This window comes from Theobroma cacao, chromosome 10 (assembly GCF_053813885.1).
Source record: "Theobroma cacao isolate CCN51 chromosome 10, ASM5381388v1, whole genome shotgun sequence".
Lineage (NCBI taxonomy): Eukaryota > Viridiplantae > Streptophyta > Magnoliopsida > Malvales > Malvaceae > Theobroma > Theobroma cacao.
Genome location: NC_142648.1, coordinates 22,963,194 through 22,985,161, shown reverse-complemented (window position 1 = coordinate 22,985,161; position 21,968 = coordinate 22,963,194). Strand labels below are relative to the sequence as shown.

General features: G+C 31.9%; 1 protein-coding gene and 1 pseudogene across 8 annotated transcripts; both read left to right on the top strand.

The window, feature by feature from the left end:
• Window positions 1–4,949: 4,949 nt before the first annotated feature.
• Window positions 4,950–7,562, top strand: LOC108663633 (uncharacterized; annotated as a pseudogene).
• Window positions 7,563–10,675: 3,113 nt separating this feature from the next.
• NUFIP (GATA zinc finger protein) lies at window positions 10,676–20,288 on the top strand. 8 transcript variants are annotated; one of them, XM_088802553.1, is made up of 12 exons: window positions 10,699–10,854; window positions 11,017–11,111; window positions 12,320–12,477; window positions 13,305–13,428; window positions 14,093–14,148; window positions 14,245–14,892; window positions 15,447–15,520; window positions 15,613–15,704; window positions 17,094–17,163; window positions 18,752–18,845; window positions 18,926–18,976; window positions 19,387–20,288. In XM_088802553.1, the coding sequence occupies exons 4-12, from the start codon at window positions 13,392–13,394 to the stop codon at window positions 20,086–20,088; spliced, it is 1,824 nt and encodes a 607-aa protein (XP_088658679.1). In that variant the 5' UTR covers window positions 10,699–10,854; window positions 11,017–11,111; window positions 12,320–12,477; window positions 13,305–13,391; the 3' UTR covers window positions 20,089–20,288. The 8 variants fall into 8 exon arrangements, with proteins under 8 accessions (XP_007010642.3, XP_088658679.1, XP_017984937.2 ...); XM_018129448.2 differs by having other exon boundaries at window positions 10,721–10,905; window positions 12,320–12,391; XM_018129446.2 differs by having other exon boundaries at window positions 10,721–10,905; window positions 12,320–12,423.
• Window positions 20,289–21,968: the final 1,680 nt, after the last annotated feature.

Below are 21,968 nucleotides of genomic sequence, written 5' to 3'. Positions count from 1 at the left end.
TTGTGTTATGTCCTTGAAATCTCGTTTCAAAATTCTTCCAACTCATTTAATATAGGGTATGATGAAATTTATTATTAGTCCCTTAAAATAAAATTTGTGCATGAATTTCGAAACGACAGTTCGCATGGCGAGTAAATATTATAATTATGAATGCACACCATACAAATATAAGGCACACTTTTCTTTGATGTACATTGTCTTGAAAAGTTTGTTTCCTGGTTTAAAACACTTTACATATAATCTATATATATATATATATATATATATATTCAAAACATATTTAAAAAATCATAGCAACCACAAATTTCCTAAATTTCTACCAGCTCATGCTTTGTTACAATTTTTGCATGCAAAATAAATTATACATAAATAAATATATAGATATAATTATGAAAATTTTTAAAATGGGTACCCCCTACTCACCTCGAAATAGCGAGATATTACATCACTATTTCTACTTGTCGGTCACTCGTCATTTCCTCTGACATGCCATTATAGTGCACTATCTTTACTTTAGCACTTTCAAATTGAGCTAGGTTGGCCCAAGTCTCCACCTTTCTTTTTTTTTTTTTGAACCTTTCCTTCCTTGTTGGTATTGGACCCTTCTCATGGGCTCTTTCTACTTTTCCTTATTGGGCTATGCCCATTTTTTTTATTCATTCATCATTTTATGTTATTTTTTTCTCTCTTTTTCCTTTCTTTTCCTTCCTTCTCTCTCCTTTTTCAGTCGGTCAGCCTCTCTCTCCTCCTCACTCGCACAGCTCAGTAGGCCTTCTCTCTCTCAAAATTAGCTTCACAACCTCTTCTACCTCCCTCAAAAATCAACAGCACAAAGCCCCCTTCGTCCTTCACAATCCGACAGCAAACAACCTTCATTTCTCCTACACAAACCAACAGCATAAAGCCCCATTTGTCTTTCACAATCCGACAGCAAACAGCCTCCATTTTTCCTACACAAACTAGCGGTAACACAGCCTCTCTTTCTCACCCTCTTGCTACCATTTTTCTACTCTCTCACCAACACTCTTTCTCTCTTTTCTTCCTTGGCCGACGACTTTTCTTTTTCTTTCTTTCTTTCTTTCTTTTTCAACTTTTCCTCTTCCTCTCTTTCTCCCTTTTTCTTAGTCCTTCTCCAACCAACCTTATCCCCATTTTGACAAGTCAATCTACTTGTCAAATATTTTAGTTTCCTTTCTACCTTTATTGATTGCATTCAGCCAGCCCCTACCATCAGTTTTTTTTCTTCTCTTTGTCCACTTTGGCTGGCTTAATCCTTTATCCATCCATTTTTTTTCTTATTTTACTTCTTAGTTTTCCATTCTTTTTTACTCTCTTCTTACTTGGCCGGACCCCCACCTCTTCAAAACAAGTCTTAAATTGCCTTTTTTCTCCTTTTGTCGTTCATTTCTTCTTCTTTATCTTCCTCATTTATTTATTCTTTTATTCTTCTATCCTTTACACAATTTCTATTTTATGTTTTATTTATTATTTCATGGTCCCATCCAAATCACATCCACTCCACTTTATTATTTTCACATTTGATCACCATTGCACCAATCAAAGTTCATACAATCAGCTTTAATTTTTATTCTTTATTTACCATAACTTTCATCCTTATAATTTTAGTCCTTTCAACATTTATTAAATTTCAATTTCCTTCTATCTTTCTTCCTTCACGCGTGTACCACCAAAATATCAAAATTGTACTTCGACGCGATATCACCATAATATTTAAATATTTACTTACCCGTGCTAGCTCGATTTAATAAAAACGCGCAAGTCTTGCTTACGTTATTTATCTCCGAAATTCATTCGTACTTCTTCTTCCCCACTTGGATTGACCATATAATCCTTCTTCCGGACTAATTTCAACATCCAATTAAATATCAATATTTTAATATTATTTTATTGAATAAAATATTATTTTATTCTAAAATTTTTCACTTGTCTCCTTTGGTCTCGGAACATCTTATTATGTCCCAATTCACTTCCAAGTTATCTTTTAACTTGCTAATTTATTCCCGACAAGGACATGATTATTTAATTATTATTCCCGTGCGTACGAAATATTTTACTCTGGAGCATTCCTTATCGCTTTTTAGGATATAATTTAGTACCAATTAGCCGTTCGTCTTACTGGGACGGTTACATTGACTACTATACGAGGGTACGGGGTGTTACACGAGGTTTGATAAGTATTCCTTAATGTAACAATAGCTAGATTCTTTAATTTTTTTTCTATGTTTGGTGAAACCTATGGAGGCTTTATTTGCTTTTTATGTAGATTAGTTAAACGGAATGACAAAGTTAATATTTAAGATATTGTTGGATTGTTGTAAAAAGAACAATACAAAAAGATTGTAAGGTGATAGCAAATTTCAAAATGTATTAGAACAAAAGCATGAATGTTTCAATCATAGTTGCCCCATTTGCAATTTCTTGTGATTAATTTCCAAAGTGAGCTTTTCAAGCAAAGTAGATAGTTTTTACACAATTCATGCTATTAGCTATTCTACAATTTAATGATTAGCCCCATTTATTCAAGCAACTTTTCTCCTTATAATTTCCTTAAAGGTCATGCCTTGTTTTGGATGAACTAGTAAGAAATTCCTATAAGATTGAGATCAAGGTCTGATAATAATTGTTAGAAATGTTAGATTAATGAATAATCAACAAATATGTCCAAGTAGAGGTGAATTGGATTTTTTTTAAAAAAAATTACTTTGAACTTGAGGAATTAGAAAACAATGCTATAGTCGACTATAAAAGGTTTCTAGCCGACTATGCTTGTGAAGAACTCATTTTAAGATAATTTAAAAACCTTGTAGTCGACTTTACTGATCTTATAGTTAACCCTTAGTAAGAAAATTATTTTCAAAAAATGCAAAAAAAGTTTCGAAGAGAGTTATGATGCATATGTAAATTTTTTGCAAAACTACTTCATCAAATGCAAGAAAATGATTATTTTTGAGATCCTTTAAATGTATTTCAAGTACAAAACAAATAACTGTAACACAAGAAAAATATTTCCAAGAGTAAAAGTGTATTGATGATAAAAAAAAGACTTAATAAAGAATAAAAAATAAGATGTTAAGAATATAAAGCAAACCACAAAAACTTTTGGCGCGTTTGGTAGTTATTACCCCTTTATTCCCATGCAAACCCTATTCCCTTGTTTGGTTGTCAAATAGAATAAGGAATAGGAATTCCTCAAGAATAGTAATTCTATCAACTTGGGTTTAAGTCTGGAATGGGTAATACTCGTGCCCCCCTTGGTTTTATCTATTCCGTGACCCATGGAATAGGTTTGAAATGTTTAAGGACTAAAATACCCTCAATAGATTTACAAAATCACAACTCTATCCCGTATAAAAAGTTTTAATTTTTTCTCTTTCTTTCTCCTCTCTCAACCCGTCTTCCCCTGTCTACCCCTCTTCTCTCTCAACCGCTCTCTCACCCATCCGTCTTCCCCTCTTTCTCAACCGCTCTCTGACCAGTCAGTCTTCCCCTCTATCTCAACCGCTCTCACCTTTTTTCCCCTCTCTCTCAACCATCCATAGTCCAAGTATTTGCTTTAAATCCTTTCGGCAACAAAATTTTAGTTTAAGGGTTTTTATTGCTATTGTTGATCATGGGATTTAGTATATCTGATTTACTTGTGAATTTGGGGCATGAATTTTATGAATTTTTATTCCTAGTTGTTGGAATTTATGGGAAAAAAATTATGGTTTGAATTTTTTTTTATTGATTAGGGATTTTAGTGGTAAAAAACAATTGGGAATTTTGGCCGGTTTTGGTAAAATTGGTTTATTATTGGGTTAATTACCGCCTTAAGTTGGTCTTGTGCTTGATTTGAATAAATATAGATTTATATCTAAAAAAATAGAGACAAAATCTGGAAATAGTGCTAATACTGAATTTTCAAGTTAATGCTCTGGCTTATTCAGAGATTTTTGTTATGAGAATAATAATCTGGAATTATCATTAAGCTACTGATTCTGGCCATGATGTTTGCCATTGTAGAATTAAGCACAACATTGTTAAGCCTTGACACTGTTTTTAACTATGCATCTTTAATTTAATTGTGTTGTGAATATGTTGTGCAGTTTCATCCATACCCAGTTTAAGCAGAAGCTAGTGCCCCTTAGGCGAGTAATAGCCCAATTTAAGTTGTGACTTTTTGCTTTCTTTGTCTATTTTGTTAATGAATCTGTAATGCTGATTGTATCAGTGGTGTTGTGAAGTGTAAAAGCTCTATAACTTCACTTATTTTTAAACATAGGTTATTTGCTTCAATGTAAAGCGTTTTAGTATCCCAAAATGATTAGATTCATTATTTGATAATATCTTATCAAGTTAGTTTGACTTTTTTTAATAATTATGTTGGATTTTTCCAAAAGAATGTTGACAACTTAATAATAATATTATGATAGTAGCAGAAGAAAACGATAACATATAGCATTAGGTAGTGGACTAAAAATGCTTCAGTTTTTATATTGGCTGAATTGCCAAAGGAGCCATGAACTGGAAATATTAATATTGGTTTCCACTACGGCAAAAAGATTTTATTAAAACGAAATCATACTTTAGGAAAATATTAAGTCGGAAGTGTTGTTGACCACTTTGGCCTTTTGCTTTCTCCTAGTTTTAGAGCACAAATTTTCTAAGTGATTAACGGTCACCAAGTAGAAATGTGATTAACCCTCTTTTTTCCTATATATCTCTCTAACCCAACTGCACCACCTTTCACAATTTTTCCATATGGCTTACTTATGGGGCTGAAATGTGCTTTTGTTGTCACTTTTTTTTTTTTGTTACCATATAACTTTAATATTTTTTGTACATAATAAAATAGATTAGAATATTTATTTTTTGCAGTCATGGTTCGTTTGTATTTGAGAAGAGATACTAAATGACGAAAAAGCCTACTGGCTATGTTTAAATTTTATATGGAGATTTGTTGTGCTGTTAGTTCATTCTTGACTATATTGTCTGCAGTGTCAACTTTATGTACTTATAGGCTAAGAGTAAGATCTTATGCATTAGATTTTCCTGCAAATCGAGAGTATGTGAGGCGACTTGTGTATGATAATGATATTTCATGTATTTCACAAATTATGATGAATAGAGAAGCCTTTTTTAAATTATGTGAAATGTTAGAAAGTATTGGAGGGTTGAAGTCAACAAAGAACATGCCTACAAATGAACAAGTAGCAATATTCTTATATATTATTGCTCATCATGTTAAGAATCGAGTAATTAGTTTAAATTTTAGAAGGTCGAGTGAGTCAATTAGTTTGCACTTTCATAATGTTTTAAATGCAGTGCTGAAATTGTAAGAACATTTGTTTAAAAAACCTGAGCCCATTCCAACAAACTTAACTGGCAATCGGTGGAAGTGGTTTAAGGTAGATTATTGATCTTATAACTTTTTTTAACTATATATATACAAGACATTAATAGGTTAACTTATTAGTAATTCATTACATCCGATTTGTAGAATTGTTTAGGTGCTCTAGATGGGACATACATCAAAGTTAAGGTGCCAAGTGCAGATAAACCTAGATATCGCACTTGTAAAGGGGATATTGCAACAAATATGTTAGATGCATGTACACCTGACATGCAATTTGTCTTTGTTCTTCCTAGTTGGGAAGGGTCTGTAACTGATGGCAGAGTTCTTCGAGATGCACTAAGGAGAAGAAATGGACTTAAAGTGCCTCATGGTAAGCTTTCCTATGATAATGGGAAGGTATTTCAAATTATGTACTATATGATTATTCTACTTAAATAAGTAAATAACTTATTTAGTTTGTTTTATATAAGTTGTTACTATCTAGTTGATGCGGGCGATACAAATTGTGAGGGCTTTCTTGCACCTTTTAGGGGTCAACGATACCATTTGAATGAATGGCATCAAGGCCATGAACCAAGTAGTCCTGAAGAATTTTTAATATGAAACATGCTGCTGCTCACAATGTTATAGAGAGATGTTTTGGGTTATCGAAAATGAGGTGGGGTATCCTTAGGAGTCCATCATTTTATCTAATTAGGATACATAATCGGATTATTATAGCTTGTTGTTTGCTTCATAATTTTATTAAGAGGGAGATGAGTTTTGATCCTATTGAAGTGGATTTAGGGGAATATATTGAAACCAACACAGCAGTTGATGAGGATTTTATAAGTACTATTGATCCTATTGATGTTTGGGGTAATTTCAGAATGAAATTAGTAAATCAGATGTTCAATGAATGGCAAGCATCTAGGCAAAATGATGATTGGCATTTGTTAGGCATATTGTAATTGAAGGACTGTTTTAGTGTTTCTTTCCTTTGCCAGTACAAGTTGTGCTATTTTCTAATTTGTTCTGAGTGTCTTAATGTTTTGTCAACTGTTGTTGTTAATTGTGTTGTTTATATTGTACTTTTTATCATGTGAATAAAGTTTGACCAGTTTTAATATATTATTAGATATATCTTTTTATCTTTTATTTTTTTAGCATTATAATTAAATATTTGGTGGATGGTAGAAAACAATGTCCACATCTTCAACCCTAGCTTCTCAAAGTTCAAAGGGAACCAAAAGAAAATGGAATTATCATGAAGATGTTGCACTTGTTATAGCTTTGATTGATTTGCACAATATAGGAAAATACAATGCTGACACTGGGTTTAAAGGGGTTATTTAATAGAACTTGAAAATATGCTTGCAACAAAATTACCAGATGCAAACTTGAAGGCGAAGCTCCACATAGAGTCTAGAATAAAGACTTTGAAAAAAGAATGGGCTATTATATATGATATGGTGCAAGGGACACATACTAGTGGATTTTGGTGGGATGATCAAAGAAACATGGTTGTTGCTGATGATCCTGTGTGGGAATCTTACATACAGGTAAGTTTTTGGGTTTGGGTTATTTAATTATTTTCATATTAGTTTCTTAATAATAATATAACTAATAGTCTTTTTTTTTTTTTTGTTATTAGAGTCACAAGGAGATTGCCCATTTTAAAAGAAAGAGTTTTCCTTTTTTCAATGAGCTTAGTATTATTTATGCAAGAGATCATGCAACAGAAAAAGATGCACAAACTACAGCAGATATCCTTGAAGAAATGCAGGACTGTAATGATACAATCAATGAGGAAACTGAAGGTGAAAACCTAGCTGGATATAATTTCGAGGATGAGGATTTCTCCAATATTCAACCTCAAACATCAGCTCCTAAAAGTGAAACAACTTCAACAAGGAAGAGGAAAAGGCTAAATGAGACAGGTGATCCCATCACATCCGAATCAATTATTGCTGCTGCAACGATATTGGGTGAAAACATTAAAGAGGCTGGAATTGAATTTAACAAAAGTGTTGGTGCAGAGGTGAACATCCAACAAAAGGCTCAAGAGTTGGATGGAATTTTAAGTCAAGTAGAGGGATTGACAGCGAGGGAAAGGGTTCTAGCTTCAATTAAACTTCTGGAATCTCCAACTCTTATGTTTGTGTTTTTTAGTATTGATTCTGATCGAAGACTTGAATGGCTGAGGACATTTCTTGCTAACCATTGAGCTTGGATGCCTCTGAAACTTTTTGCAAAGGTAAGTTCCTAGTATTGTAACTTTTTGGCACTTGTGGTTGATGTTGATACTAATTATGAGGTTCATTAACAAGTCTAAACCCTTTTGAGTTGACCGTTATGTTGGTGGTTGTATAAAGGTGATGTTATTGTAGCGACTTTATTAGTTTTATGCATGTTGTAAGTTAGTGTAATAGCATAAATATTCATCCATTACTTTCAAAGTCAGTGTATTTTTGTAAACTAGACTTTATCTTTTGATTATATGTAATAATATTTTCATCTAAAAGGCATTTATAGTATTACAAGGCTCTTTTATTATTTATTGCTTTCCATGCTAATATGCACTAGTTATACTTGTAAATTGTCATTTTCTTCCCAGAGATGGAATGTTTATCTAAATTGAAAGACACGTTATTTCTCTCTTTGCCATTTATGTTTCCTCAGCACCACATGCTAGGTTCAAAGAAATGATTTTCTTCTTTTTTTAAAAGGTAATATGAATTTGTATTTAATCTATCAAAAGACATAATTTACATTTTTTTTAGGAAAATTTGAAGGCCATCTTTCTATTTTCAAAGATATGATTTTCTATTTAATATATCAAAAGACATAACTTACTCTTTTTTTTAGAAAAAAATAGAAGACTATCTTTTTAATTTCAAAGACAAGCATCTATTTAATATATCAAAAAACATGATTTTCTATTTCTACTAGTTTTTTAATTTTTTTGCCAAATATTTCTTCTCCAATATTTTTTCTAAACACAAGTGTAAATGATTCATAATATGTGAAGAATTGGCTAAAAATAAACATCTATACACAAATTTAATTGATTATGATGGATAAAATATAATATAATTAAATTATATTTTAAAATAATTATCCATTTATAAAAATATGTGAGTAAATTATAATTATTTTTAGTAATTGGGATGAATATAATTATGATGGATAATTGTCTTTTGGGATAAATGTGTATTTAAATGATAATAAGGATAATTTTATTTTTTTATGAAAATAAATGTTAATATGGTCAAGGGTATTTCTGTCTTTTTATCACCTATTCCTTTTTTATGCCAATCTTATTTCTACCAACCAAACACTGTAATAAGTCATAATAGCAATTCCTGCTCTATTCCATTCATAATACCAAACAAAGTAATAACTATTCTATTCTATTTCCACTTTATTCTATTTCTACAGAATAACAATTCTATTCCATTCCTGTCTATTTTACAAACCAAACGTGTAGTTTATAAAATGGTTTTTCTTGAAATGAAGTATAGCAAAAACAAGGCAATGATAAAATAAAGACATTAGGTGAAAATCAAACCTTTTTCAAAAGGGATTTCATACGTGTTAAAATCAAGGTAAGTAATTTTTCTAAAATAAAATTTCAATAATAAATCATAAAGTATAAAAGTAAATTAAATAGTGATTCGACTTTCTCAAATGTATACATCCACTCCATTGGCAACTAAAAACTTTTCAATCCACTAATAAGAATTTTTTCATTTTAACAAGATGAAGCGGTAACCCTCACAATGGCTTTTTCACAGGATCAAGCAATAAATCATGGTTTTTAACGAGCTCAACCATAAACGCATACAATGTCTATTTTTTGGGATCAATCATAACCATTACATTGATTTTTTACGGAATCAAGGGACAACTTATTGTTTTTAACGGGTTTAACTACAAACTTATGGTTTTCAACGAGCTCATTACAAACCCATACTAATTTTTCAAGGATAAGTTAGAACTTTTACAAGAATAGCAAAAATGCCTCTAAAAAGTAGATTTTGCTAAATGGATACAGTGGAAGAAGAATGTCTAAGATTGGGTCTAAAGATAGAATACAAAGATTGACGTGAAAGCACAAAAAAGGTTTCAGCTAAAGTAGGATTGGTTTTCTCTTTTTTTCTTTTCAAGACCATGATCTTCAAAGGTTTCGGTTTTTTCCTTTCTTCTTCTTGAACTTGAAATGCTTCCAAATGATCATTTTTATAGTTGGAGAAGTCTTGGAGTCAGTGGAGGTGATTAAAGGAAGAAACTAGTTGTTTTCTTTTTAAATTTTGTATCTAATGGTCACTTGTAGTCAAGTATGAAAGTTCTCAAGTTGATCCTCTTCCAGAAAGCTTGTATTTTTGAAGTTTGGCTTGGTGTAGTCGACCACTTCTCTCTCAGGGTCGACTATGGCTTCATAAAAGTTTGGATTTCATGTGCACATTGCCTTATGGTCAAATACATAGCTTATAGGGTTGACTATGGCGGTCTCTTACTCCCTCTCACTTTAGCCAAAATTAATTTTTTAATATCGATTTTTGATGTTACGTCGTCTCAACACTCGTCAATAATAAATTCATATTATTTCATTATTATATTTAACGTTGATTCCTCCATTTTCACATATCTTTTTAAATCATCAGTAACCATAATTCATCTTAATTCGTGAAATATCTGCATTAATTAATATTATAGGGGATGAGATATTACAATATATAAATTAGTTTTATTGTTATTTGAACACTAAAAATTTAATTTTGTAGTAAACAAATAAGTACTATTAGATTATGAAGTTACCATGCATTGTGGACACATGTATCACAAATATTTAGTATATTATTTTTTATCTAAAAAAAAAACGCTAATGCCAAAAGCCTAAGATAATAACCTTTAATTTATTTACTATATACAAATAAAGAAGAGTTATAAACATTAGAGGATCAGTAAAATCAAACAAATCGATTAAATTAAAATGAATTTGAATTTTTGGTTCGATTAAAAAGGCTTATGATATATTCAATATTGTAAGCATTGTTATTTTAAAAAATTTAATTCAATTTTTGATGATTAAATTTTTCAACCAAACTGATTGAACTTGAATTAATATGAATTTAAATTATTATATATATTTTAATATATTTTTATATTATTCAATAAACATATTTTAAATTTAAAATGTTGTTCTATCAAATTGATTGAAGGAGTTGGATTAAGTATAATAATTTGATTCGGTTCAATTTTTATATAAAATAAATTAAACTTTTTCGAGTTTCAAACACCCGTTATAACGAATATTTTTTATTTTTTAAAAGAGGACTAAAAAACAAGCTGCCCTTCGATCTAGGACGGAGTAATCAAATCAGGCGGCCAGAAGCCCATCTTAGAAAAACCAAACCCTCCGTTTCCCTCTTCGACATTGTCTAAGTATTTCATGTTCTTCTTCGCATTCCACCAAACCGCCGCCTTTTAGATCTTTGGCATAAGATCCAAACAAGGTAAACAAACACCATGCTAATCCTGGGTTGCCGTCAACAGATCATCGAAGGGTAGCTTGAGACATTTTCTCAACTGTGCACTTCTTTTAACTCTTAGTTGCTTGAAAGTCTCTCGTTGGGCATTATTTGTAAATAACCAAGTATATGGTGTTAACCTTACAGATTCCATCGTCTTGGAGGCCAGAATTGAAGGATTCTCAACACTTCTGATATTTTTTTATTATTATTCCATTACTAAAGCTCCTCTTTCAACGGAGGTTAGTTTATACTGTTTTTATATTTTCCTTGCTTTTTAATATATGTTGTTTTAAATTGTTGGAAGCAATTATGCCTCACTATTTGGAACTGCTTGTTTTAATTTTTTAGGTATCTAATTTAGGATCAGAATCCCGTGTAAACCAGATACTGGTATCTGGATAGCAGTAGACCTTGAAATTAACATATTGTTTAGAAGGTTATGCATGGGTTATTAGTATATAAGTATGATGCTTCATTTTTCTGTAGGAGACCTTGCTATCCATGCTTTGTGATTGTGTTAGTTCTGTTTTAATATAATAGATGATGTTTATAAATAGAATAGTTGGGGTGGTATTAATTTTTGGTTCTGTTGAGGAATAGATATGTTAGTGTAGCTGAGAGCAGGTTATGCCTAAATTCTTTGGGAAAAAGGGTTCTGGAGATAATAAGGATTTAGACAGGATGGGGCAAAGTGTAAAAAATATTGAGGTGGGGCAGGAGTGGAAAATGCAGCAAAACTTGAAGATTTAACTAAATATAAATTATATTGATGTGGGGCTGACCTGCTGTAGTTCATGAAAATTTCACAGAAGACAATGATTTAAGTAAAATAGTATATATGGTAAGGTTGGGGTGGGAATCCTCCAAAATGCAGCAAAACATGAAGATAATAGATATACCTGAGTATAAATCATATTGAGATGGGACTGGAGTCCTAAAGATCCAGTGGAATATTGAAGATTCAACTAAAAATAGAATCTATTAAGGTGTTGCAGGAGTCCTTCACATTGCAACTAGAATATGAAGCTTTAAACAAAGTGTAATCTGGAACAAGCTTTTTTTTTTTTTCTCAATTTGAAATATATGTTTCTTTGTCTTATGTAGTATCAGACCATGTAGTTTGAGAAAGTAGTGCACATAGCACAAAATAATGTGCTTGTGCTTTGTTGTCAATGAAGAAAATACAAAAATTGGGACTTGTAGTTTACAGTGTTAATCATTTTGTTGGACCTGTTTCTGCAACATGTTCATAGCCCACCTTATGACAGGTTTCTAAGGTTAATATATGTGTCCTGTGTATGTGGACAAACATGAACGAAGTCAATATGTCTATTTTGTATTATAAGTGAGAGATGGATGTAAGCATATGTTGGTTTTCACAAATTAATGTTCTGCTTATGATTAGTGTGATAATGCATGACATAGGTTGTTTTGTTCCCATTACTAGTGCCAAAGGAATATCACACTTACAATGGTGGAAATGAAAAGTCAACTGGTGAGGGATGAATTGTGGTACAAGGTTGGTTCAAGCAAAGAGGAGGTTTTAGGGAGGTGAAATTTGAACTGGTGATTTATTTAAAGCATTAAAAAAAACTCCTTGTTGAGGTAACTAGATAGGCTCAGAAAGGCTTTACAAGATTAGTTTCCCTTGCATGGTAGGTAGTTTGCTATAGTTTGTTTTGTGAATGTAATCTAGTACATGCTTATATAGTTATATATGTATCTATGTTTATATGTATTCATGTTTGTATGTGTAGTTGTGTGTAATAATGGCTTGAATGCAGTTTTGGTATTGAATTTCTGTTAAATTGTCATCCTTGGCGAGCAAATGTTGGTCATGGTAACAATTAGGGTGACTGTCACTATCCAATAAATAGCGATAGTGTAGAAGTAGTTATAATGTGATTGGTAGAGTGATCAGTTTGAAGGTGATTGAAGCAGTGTTGCAGGCAGCTGTGTTAGTGGTTGTTGGGATATTGGAAATAAAGAAATCAGATTAAGATGCGTGTTTGTGTGTGTGTAACCTTAGGGTAATTCCAAGCCCATTATTTTTTGCTAAATTGTAACTGTAGCATAATTCATTGTCTAAGCCAATTGGATGTGCATGATATGCTCTTCTTGCGTATGTGATTGCATTTGTTGGGTCTGTGGTTTGAACTTTTTGCTAATAAGAATGAGAAAAACAAAAATCTTGCTGACTATTCCTAAAGTTTGACTGCACCTTCTGTATATATTTAGTCAGTGATTGCAGTTTTTTCTTATTGCTTGTTGTAGTGCCGTTGCATGTATGGTTTTAAAGCATAACTTGTTTTTTCTATTAAAATCAGTAAATTCAACTTATTATCTTGTTTTTGAATTGAATTTTCCTTGCTGATTATTCGGAGGTTTGCTATACTCAAACTTATATTCATACTATTAACCCTTTCTTTTAGGCATTGGAATGCTTGGTAAGACTAGCTTCTGTAAGACGTTCTTCATTTGCAAATTAGGCAGCCCGTTCCAAGTTTTTGGCCCATCTAATGACAGGAACCAAAGAAATTCTCCAATCAGGACAAGGTATCATTGGCTTGTATGTTATTATTTTTAAAGTTTTAATTACTTTGTTGTCTTAATGATACTCAGTACTATTGTGGCTATCGGTTCAATTTAAGGGAAAGTACTTCCATAGGCATAGCTTTCAAAGACATGCCTGCCTTGTACTGAAATCTGTGTTGAATGAAATTTTACAATATTTACTTTTATGTCTCATATCTGGATGGATGAAATGTTTCTCTGAAGACTTGAATTATTGGTCCCTCTATTAGTTATTGGGTATGAATCACCAATTTGGGAAAATACTTAAATGAGGTTTGATTTATCTACTTATGGATCTGGATCCATGGGTAACAACTCTAAACTAAAATCTACTTGTGTAAGCCCTTTCATGCATGGAATTTTTCTGTTGATAGTTGTTTGTGCGTGTGCTGAAATTTGTTAGTAATCACTTTTTATGTTACTTAATTGTAATATGCTTCATTGGAAATCAAATAATAATGGTTAATTGATGTGTTGATTCTAGAGAAGTTTACACCAATGGCTTGACTCTTGAGCACTCCTGTCCTTTGAGATGGAACTGGGTTCTCAGGCTGTGTTTTGTTTTCTATTATGTTTTTTTTTTCATAATTTTTAATTTTTCCTTTAGTATTTATCACTTAAAAATCATGTCTACATTGGATGTCAGGTCTTGCTGATCATGATAATTACCATGAGTACTGTCGACTTCTTGGACGTTTTAGGGTACCTCTTTTCTCTTTCCTTTCTTTCTTTTCTTTTTTTATGTACTTTATTCTTTTAAGAGAAAATTTGAACGTTGATTTGATTTTGTTTAAACAGCAGGGTTTCCAATCAAGTTCTGCAGTGGAAAACCAATGCAACAACAACATGTTAATGATGCAGCCCCAAATGGCTATTTTTAATCCTCAACTGCCAATTCCATTGAGTAATAATTCCAGTGCTATGTCATTGCTAAATAATGTTGGTTTCATGAATGGAGCTAGCCAGCTTCTTCCCTCACAAAATAACCATCTGGGTGTTCCTCAATTTGGTCCCATTTTCCCAAACTTGAACAATGTTTCAATGTTCCAACAACTTCATGGCCAATTCAATAACCCTTTGCAGAGCCCAAATCAACCCAATTGGTTAAATTTACCTCAACAACTTAATCAAAATAATATGGGTTTGACAAATGGGCAGCATCAGCAGCAACAACAACTTTTTTTGCAGAACCAATTGCAGAGCATTGGCCAACTTTTGAACCAAATCCCAAATCTCTCTCAGTTTGTTTCTGGTGGTCAAACAATGGGATGCCTCAATCCTGCCGGTGTTCCTCCGAATCCACAGTTTGGATTTATGCAGCAAAACCAGATACAGCAGCAAGCCAACCAGAGTCAGCAAAATTTGGCAAATGTTAACGCATCAAAGCCATCGTCTTCCGCAGCAGGTGCACAAGTACTAGGGGGCCCATCATTCAGAAAGCCAATGGTATCTATTTTTTTTCTCTTACTGTTTTAACTTTGTGCCAGAACTAGATAATTAGTGCCATTGTAGTTTATATTACTCTAAATTTGGTTCAAGAAAGTCCGATCGCCTATGCTAGAGTAAAGCACTGATTCTAGCAAAACTATTCTTTTAATACTGCAGCGGTTCCCATTGTTTGATATGTGAGAATGGTTTAAAACAAATCTGGTAGGGTTAACATTGGAGATTCAACCAACTTTGGAATTAATTTTTGTTTTTAAATGTAGAAAGAAGGATGAGTTGTTCTGCTATGACTTTTGAGAACTTGGAACGATTTATTCATAAATGGGGATACTCCTTCATTTGGGGACCTTTTCTTATTAGCTCATGTTCTACTTTTACCAAACTCACAATTTCTGAAGCTGCCTTGCTGTCGTGTTTTTAATAATATCTTTAATTGTTAAGCAGGAAATGATATCTCGATATATTGTGTGAAATGCTCCTTTCCACGATATTTCTGGTGTGTATCTCTTTGCTTTGGCTGCTGCAATTAATTGAAGTCTTTTAAATTCTTGCAGGGCAGTCCTGGTAAAAGTGGTCAGAATTTGAATAATTTTCCAGGCAGAAATGTTGCTAGGGATTCAAAATGGGGGTGTGTGTATTCTTAAATATCTTTTTGTTTCTAGCTTCTCTTTGTGAAAGACTTTAATGGCTTGTGATGCAGCTGAAATTCTATTTTTGTAGATTTCATAAGTCTAAGTTTCAGCAGTCTCGATTTCATCAAGTGGATAATGCAAAGAGAAAGTTTGCATCATCTAATGGACAAAAGAAAAAAGGTTCCCCTCTTTATGAATTGCAAATAATTTCTAATTTTCTGTTTTAAGTAAATATACATTCGAATGCATGATTTGGTTTGTGTGTAGATAAGCTTTCCTTTATGGTTATTTGACATTGGACTTCTAATATGGTGTCACATCATCTTTGTGTCTAATTTAAACAAGACAGGTTAGAATGACTGAATTTAATGCACTTTAAGAACTTTATTTACTCAATTGGGACAAATTAGAGTCCAGTGACAAAAGTGGGAAAAGGGGTTTGGTGAAATTTACCCTCTGTATCTCTGGAAAACTAGTTTTAATTTGAAATCCTGGTTTCTAAATCTTGCTTTTGGTCTTCTATGGTCTAAAGAAAATGATATGCCATTTGTTTCCTAACTAGTAATCCAATGGGCTGATTGAAAATAGACTTCTGGGACAGGGTGGAACAAAGATTTCTAAGGATAGTTGTATAGGATTTTGGTGGAAAATCCCTGCTACTCGTAGGTTTTAAAACTGGTTCTCCCTTGTTTGCGTCAGGGTTCTGATTAGGAACCCTCAACCTGAGTTGTTGCTTTCAACTCGTTTATTGAAATTTGCAAGCAAAAAACCCTATCCTTTCTCCCCATGCCTCCTCTCATCATGTAAATGCTGGATACAAATATGACTGAGAGATGTGGAATTCGTGAATGATTTAGAAACATATAATACTTCTATGCAAGTACTAGATTGCTTGAATTCTTGAAAAAAAATTTTCTTACAGTTGAGAGTCAGTTTGTTTGAAATCACTGTTTCAGTGATTGATTTCAGTAATTCTCAAATTTGACATTGGTTAATCCTCGTTCATATGTTCATGTAAGTGAAGTAGTATTCAAGAAATAGAATAAGATATGCAAGGTGTATAGAGTGATTGATGGAAGTTGCTTTTTGGTTAATATTTGAACATTTAATTTAGTATTGAAGGGTTTTTGTTTTTGGTGGGATAAGTATAGAAGGTTATTTTTTAACATTAATAAATCAAGATCCTGAGTAGCTATGGTCTGGGGTTCAGATCATTGAGGTATGAGATGGGGAGAGCTAATGCTGTTGTGAGGTTTAAATTCTTGCCTATTGATAGGAAACTAAGAAAATGAGAAAGGGGAAAGAGAAAATATAGCTTGTTTGATTTATTTGAGTCCATGTGTGAATGCCAATATGTAGATATCTTTGGATATATGTTTTGAGTCTGATTTGCAATATTTATTTACTTAATTATTTTGGCTTCTTAAGAAACTTGCCAAACAATTTCCCATTAACTGCACATTTTGATGACTATGGCTTGGAATTGGCTTCCTTTCTGCCTAACCTTTTGCTTTTGTTTCTTTTGAAATAATTTCTAATATCTCTTCATCCATTGGTTGAAAATAACAGGGCAGGATGATGAGAGGGCAGCTAAATTTCCTCATTCTAATTCTACAAAACCAGACAAGGAAAAGAGAAAGTAAGTTCTGCTTGGTCTTACCGATATATTGTATGTTTGCTTGTCAGATGCAAAGAAAACTCTTATTGGGTCTATGCTGCGTGAAAGTGATGTTTGCTTGAGAATAATGCCATTGTAACATGAGATATTTAACAAAAAAAAAAAAAATGAAGCATTTATTTAGTTCAAATTGCCTTTGAAATGATGGCTACTACACCACGATGGCGGGTAGCCTGAAATTAGACAGCTTTTGTTTTGCTTTGTTTATGCATTTTAACATCCAACTGATTAATGGCTTTGTTAGTTGAAATAGGTCTTTGGCTGGGCAATAAATGTTATATTACTTAATAAATCATGTGAGCTTTTGGTTGTGATTGGGCATTCCTGACAAGTTGTTTCTGGTCTAAACTTTATCAAAATATCAAATGATAGTAGACTGGGGCTTTTTCTTTTAAATCTTAAGGAAGTGCATATTTTACCTGAATCTTCTACCATAGTGGTATAGATTATGGAACAGTAGTGTCAGCGGAGCTGATACATGTATCACCTAAAATATAAGAAGTTAAATGATAGGATTGGTCTAAGTGGAGATGCATATTGGGTTAGGGCTGGTCATGCATCAAATACAAACAAAATTGCAGCGGAAGGAAACAAACAAATAAAATGCACCTCACCCTCCTAGGATCTCATTCATGCCGTATTGAGCACCGAATCTAAATGTAAAATAAAGCCATATGATCAGATCATATTACCTAAACAACAAAGGTTGATGAATCCTTTGTTAAACCACCCAAACAGCCTTGAAAGAGTCATTCCAACAATGCATTCCATTGAGTTTCAGATGAATGGGCCTTATATGGTTGATTTGGAAACTTCATTCCTTGAATATTATAATAGCGGTTAAGGTGGGACTCATTTCTATGCAATCATGTTAAAAACTATTGGCTTGCCCTAAACTTAACCCTTAATTAACTTGATTTCCATGAGGTGCTTAAATTCTTGAAGATGTATCATGATGAAATCATTGATGATAGGCAAATTTAGGATCAGTTAATTTAGGCCCTAAATGTCCATTTGTAACTCTTGCAATGTATTACAAGGACTGTAAGTATTGAGAATGGTATCCCAGTTTTTGCACGGAATGGTCGTGCTCCATCCCTTGTTCTTGTACTGTATAGATACCAGAATTTTTAATGTTTCACAGCTTTTCAGAGTGTTTTTAAGCGCCTGAATTTGATTGTTTGATGGGGAATGTAAAATATATATATAAATATATATAGTGCTAACTGAAGCCATAATTGTGAGTTGCTTGTTTTGTATCAGCTATAAATTGCAAGTGGCAATTTTCATGTAATTCATTGACCTCAGATTTTGGTTTGATGAATTTTAGCCAAGCATAGTTTTCAATTCATTTACCAGCTGCCTTCTAAATGGTCATTAATTCTGATCATTTTTGTACCCCATAGCATAAATCAAATTCAGTTGCTGTGATCAATTTTGTTGACATCCTACTGTATTTTGTTATAGATCTCTCTCTCTCCCCTAGATTTACCTTCTTTCTAACTATTATTCTCTGTTTGGATGTGTCCACAATTCTTTTTTAAATTAGAAGATCTCTTGCTTTGACCTACACGGAGCAAGAAATACGACAGTGGCGTGAAGAACGTAAGAAGCACTATCCGACAAAAACCAACATAAAGAAGGTTAGATTAAGTTGCTGAATGCTCTTCAATTTTTTTTTGTTTGAAATATGTCTCATGATAATCAGCTTTGCTTACTGCAGAAACTCAGTGGGAAAGTATCAGATGCTGAGGTTGCCAAATTGCGAAGTGAGGTATATATTTCTTGATCTATTAAGAACTTGCAAGTATTGCATTGACTTGAGCATGTGACCTATCTCATGTTAAAAGGGAGCCATTGATCAATAACTATTTGATGGTTTCCATCTTTAACAGGTCTAGCGTCTCGTCCTACGCATATATGTAATAGTTATAGTAGTAGCATCCAAGATGCTAGACAACTGGTATTGCCTAATAGGACCTAGCATGTCTAACAATTCAAATGAGCATGAAGAAATTGCTAAAACTTTTGGTTCTTGTATATAAACTTGTTATAAAAATAGGCAATTAGAGAGTAAAATTACAGCAAGGTGGTGGGAATAATGCTTCATTGTCACTGAGCTATATAAGTAAGGTTTTTTCTTGATAACTTATTTTCTTTAATATATCAAAACCTTTGTTCCAGCAACTCAAGGAAATTTTGGCAAAGCAAGCTGAATTAGGAGTTGAAGTTGCAGAAATTCCTTCACACTATCTGTTAGGTTCAGAGAAAAAGGTGAATGGAAGAGAAGAGAACAGTTGGCCATTAACAAAGAGGGGGAGATTTGAAAAGAGGCATGATAAAAGAGTGAGATTTGATAAAAGAGACCGTTTTTCCAGGAAAAGAAGATCAACTAATGAGGAATCATTTGATGGCACTTCTGTCAACAAAAGGAGCCCAACCCTTTTGCAGAAGCTTCTTAGTGCTGATATAAGGAAAGATAAAAGTCATTTGTTGCAGGTTTTTAGATTCATGGTTATAAATTCTTTCTTCAAGGATTGGCCTGAGAAGCCCTTGAAATATCCTCTGGTGGTTGTTAGGGATGGTCTGAGCGAGGGTGAGATAGTTCGAGAGAAACCCTTGGTTGTTGGGGAAGATAAACTAGAAGTCTGCGACAAGACAATGATCCAAAGTATTGTTAATGGTGAGAATAAAGATGGCGATGACAGTGACAATGATGGTGATCGTGAAAGCAAGGACGATAATGATGTTAATGGCGATGAAGATGATGAAAATAAACATGACACTCAAGCTGACCAAGTGGCCTTGTATGCTAGGGAGGAGAAAGCTGATAGTGGAGAAGGAATTGTGAGGAATGAGGAAGAAGAGGGAGAAATAATTGACTAGGATGTCTTATATCCCTCAGAATTTTCCTTGAATCCTGTTTGTGCATAGCATGTTTTATGTATAATTTTTAAAAAGAACTGAACATGGGAAACATACATCTTTGGTATACGCTCAGGGGTTTCTTGTAATTTAATTTTAAATATGGCTTTCTTTTCTCTTTTCTTTTTTTTTGGGGAAATATATGGTTTTTTTAATAGAAATATATGTTTTTTAATCTCACTAGTTTTGAAGTTTATTAAACATACAAAGTGCAACAAAAAAAGAGGTATAATATATTAAAAATCATTGAACTATTAAAAACTTTTTAAATAAGTTTCTTTTATCACCTTTCTTTAGTCATAATGATTACAGAATAAAAATTTATTTAAATTTTTTGAATAATTTAAGAGTTTTTTCTAACATTATATTACAAAACACATTAATCCTAGTCTTAGGGTTCGAATATAGAGTATAATATTAAGAGTTGTAATTATGAGATTAGGAAAATAATGTATTTCTTTTACTTTATTTATTTTCTTTGCTTTTTTTTTAAGGAATTGTTTCTTTAAAAAACTAATAATTTAAATTATCAAATATAAGGATATGCTGAGTTGTAAAATCAAATTAATTTAAGCAAAAAATTGTTTCAATTTATTGGGCTATCAGCCAAGTCATATAAGAATAATGAAAAAAAATCAAAATAATATTTTTTTGGATACCATAAATTTAAGTTGAGAGTGTACAAAAGATACTCTAAAATCTTCTTGTTTAAAATATATAAATTAGTTTTATTGCTATTTGACCTCTAAAACTTTAATTTTATAGCAAACAAATAAGTACTATTAGATTATGATGGTAACATACATTGTGAACACATGTATCACAAATATTTAGTATATCATTTTTTATCCGAAAAAAATAAAAACTCTAATGCCAATGACCTAAGGTAATGACCCTTGATTTATTTAATAAATATAAATAAAGAAGAGTTATAAACATTTGAGGGTTAGTAAAATCATTTCGGATTAAACAAATTGATTAAATTAAAATGAATTTGAATTTTTGGTTTGATTAGAAAGGAAACAAAACTTACAATAAACCTTCTTTTTATATCAATTGATGTAGTTGGATCTAAGTGGATTCATGTATTTGTGTAAAGTATGGATTTCAAAAATTTCGCTTATAAAGGAAACAAATAATCTAATTACATAAAAAGAAAAACACATAATTCATATTACAAATAACGTAATCACATCTAAAAAATTAAAAATCTATTAAAATAAGATAAAACGTATATTTTATTTTGAGATTTTTATTTTTGACACTTAGTGAATTGTGGTAAATTCACCACCACAATACCAACAATTGATTGCTCAATAAAACAAACTTACCACTTATTCTTTAATAATACTTTCAATTTGAATTTTAAGTAGATAAGATATAGAACCCTAGACTATAAGATGACAATTGATTTTGTCTTTTTTTTTTTTAATTAATGATTTTTTTTAAAAAAAATCAACCAAGAATGAAAGAGAGAAAGAGAGGCACGGTAAAGCTAAGAGGAGGAGGAAGAGAGAAGTGGTGGCAGAAACCTTTTCAAGAAAGATACGTAAGTTTATTTTCTTCTAATCTCTTTATTTTTTATTAAAACTCTTACTTCAAAAGATTTAATCAAAATTTATGATTTGTTGATATTGTAAGTATTGTTCTTTTAGTTAATTTAATTCAGTTTTTGATGACTAAATTTCTCAACTGAATTGATCGAACTTGAATTAATATGAATTTAAATTATTATATATATTAATATATTTTTTATTTTTATATTATTCAATAAATATATTTTAAATTTAAAATGTTGTTTGATCAAATTAATTGAAGGAGTTGTATTAAGTATAATAATT

Bases quoted from the DNA above. Each gene is read 5' to 3' on its own strand.
- NUFIP (XM_007010580.3), top strand. From the start codon at position 13,392: ATGACAGGAACCAAAGAAATTCTCCAATCAGGACAAG. The intron at 13,429-14,092 runs GTATCATTGGCT...ATTGGATGTCAG, and splicing joins AATTCTCCAATCAGGACAAG to GTCTTGCTGATCATGATAAT. The intron at 14,893-15,446 runs GTATCTATTTTT...AAATTCTTGCAG, and splicing joins CATCATTCAGAAAGCCAATG to GGCAGTCCTGGTAAAAGTGG.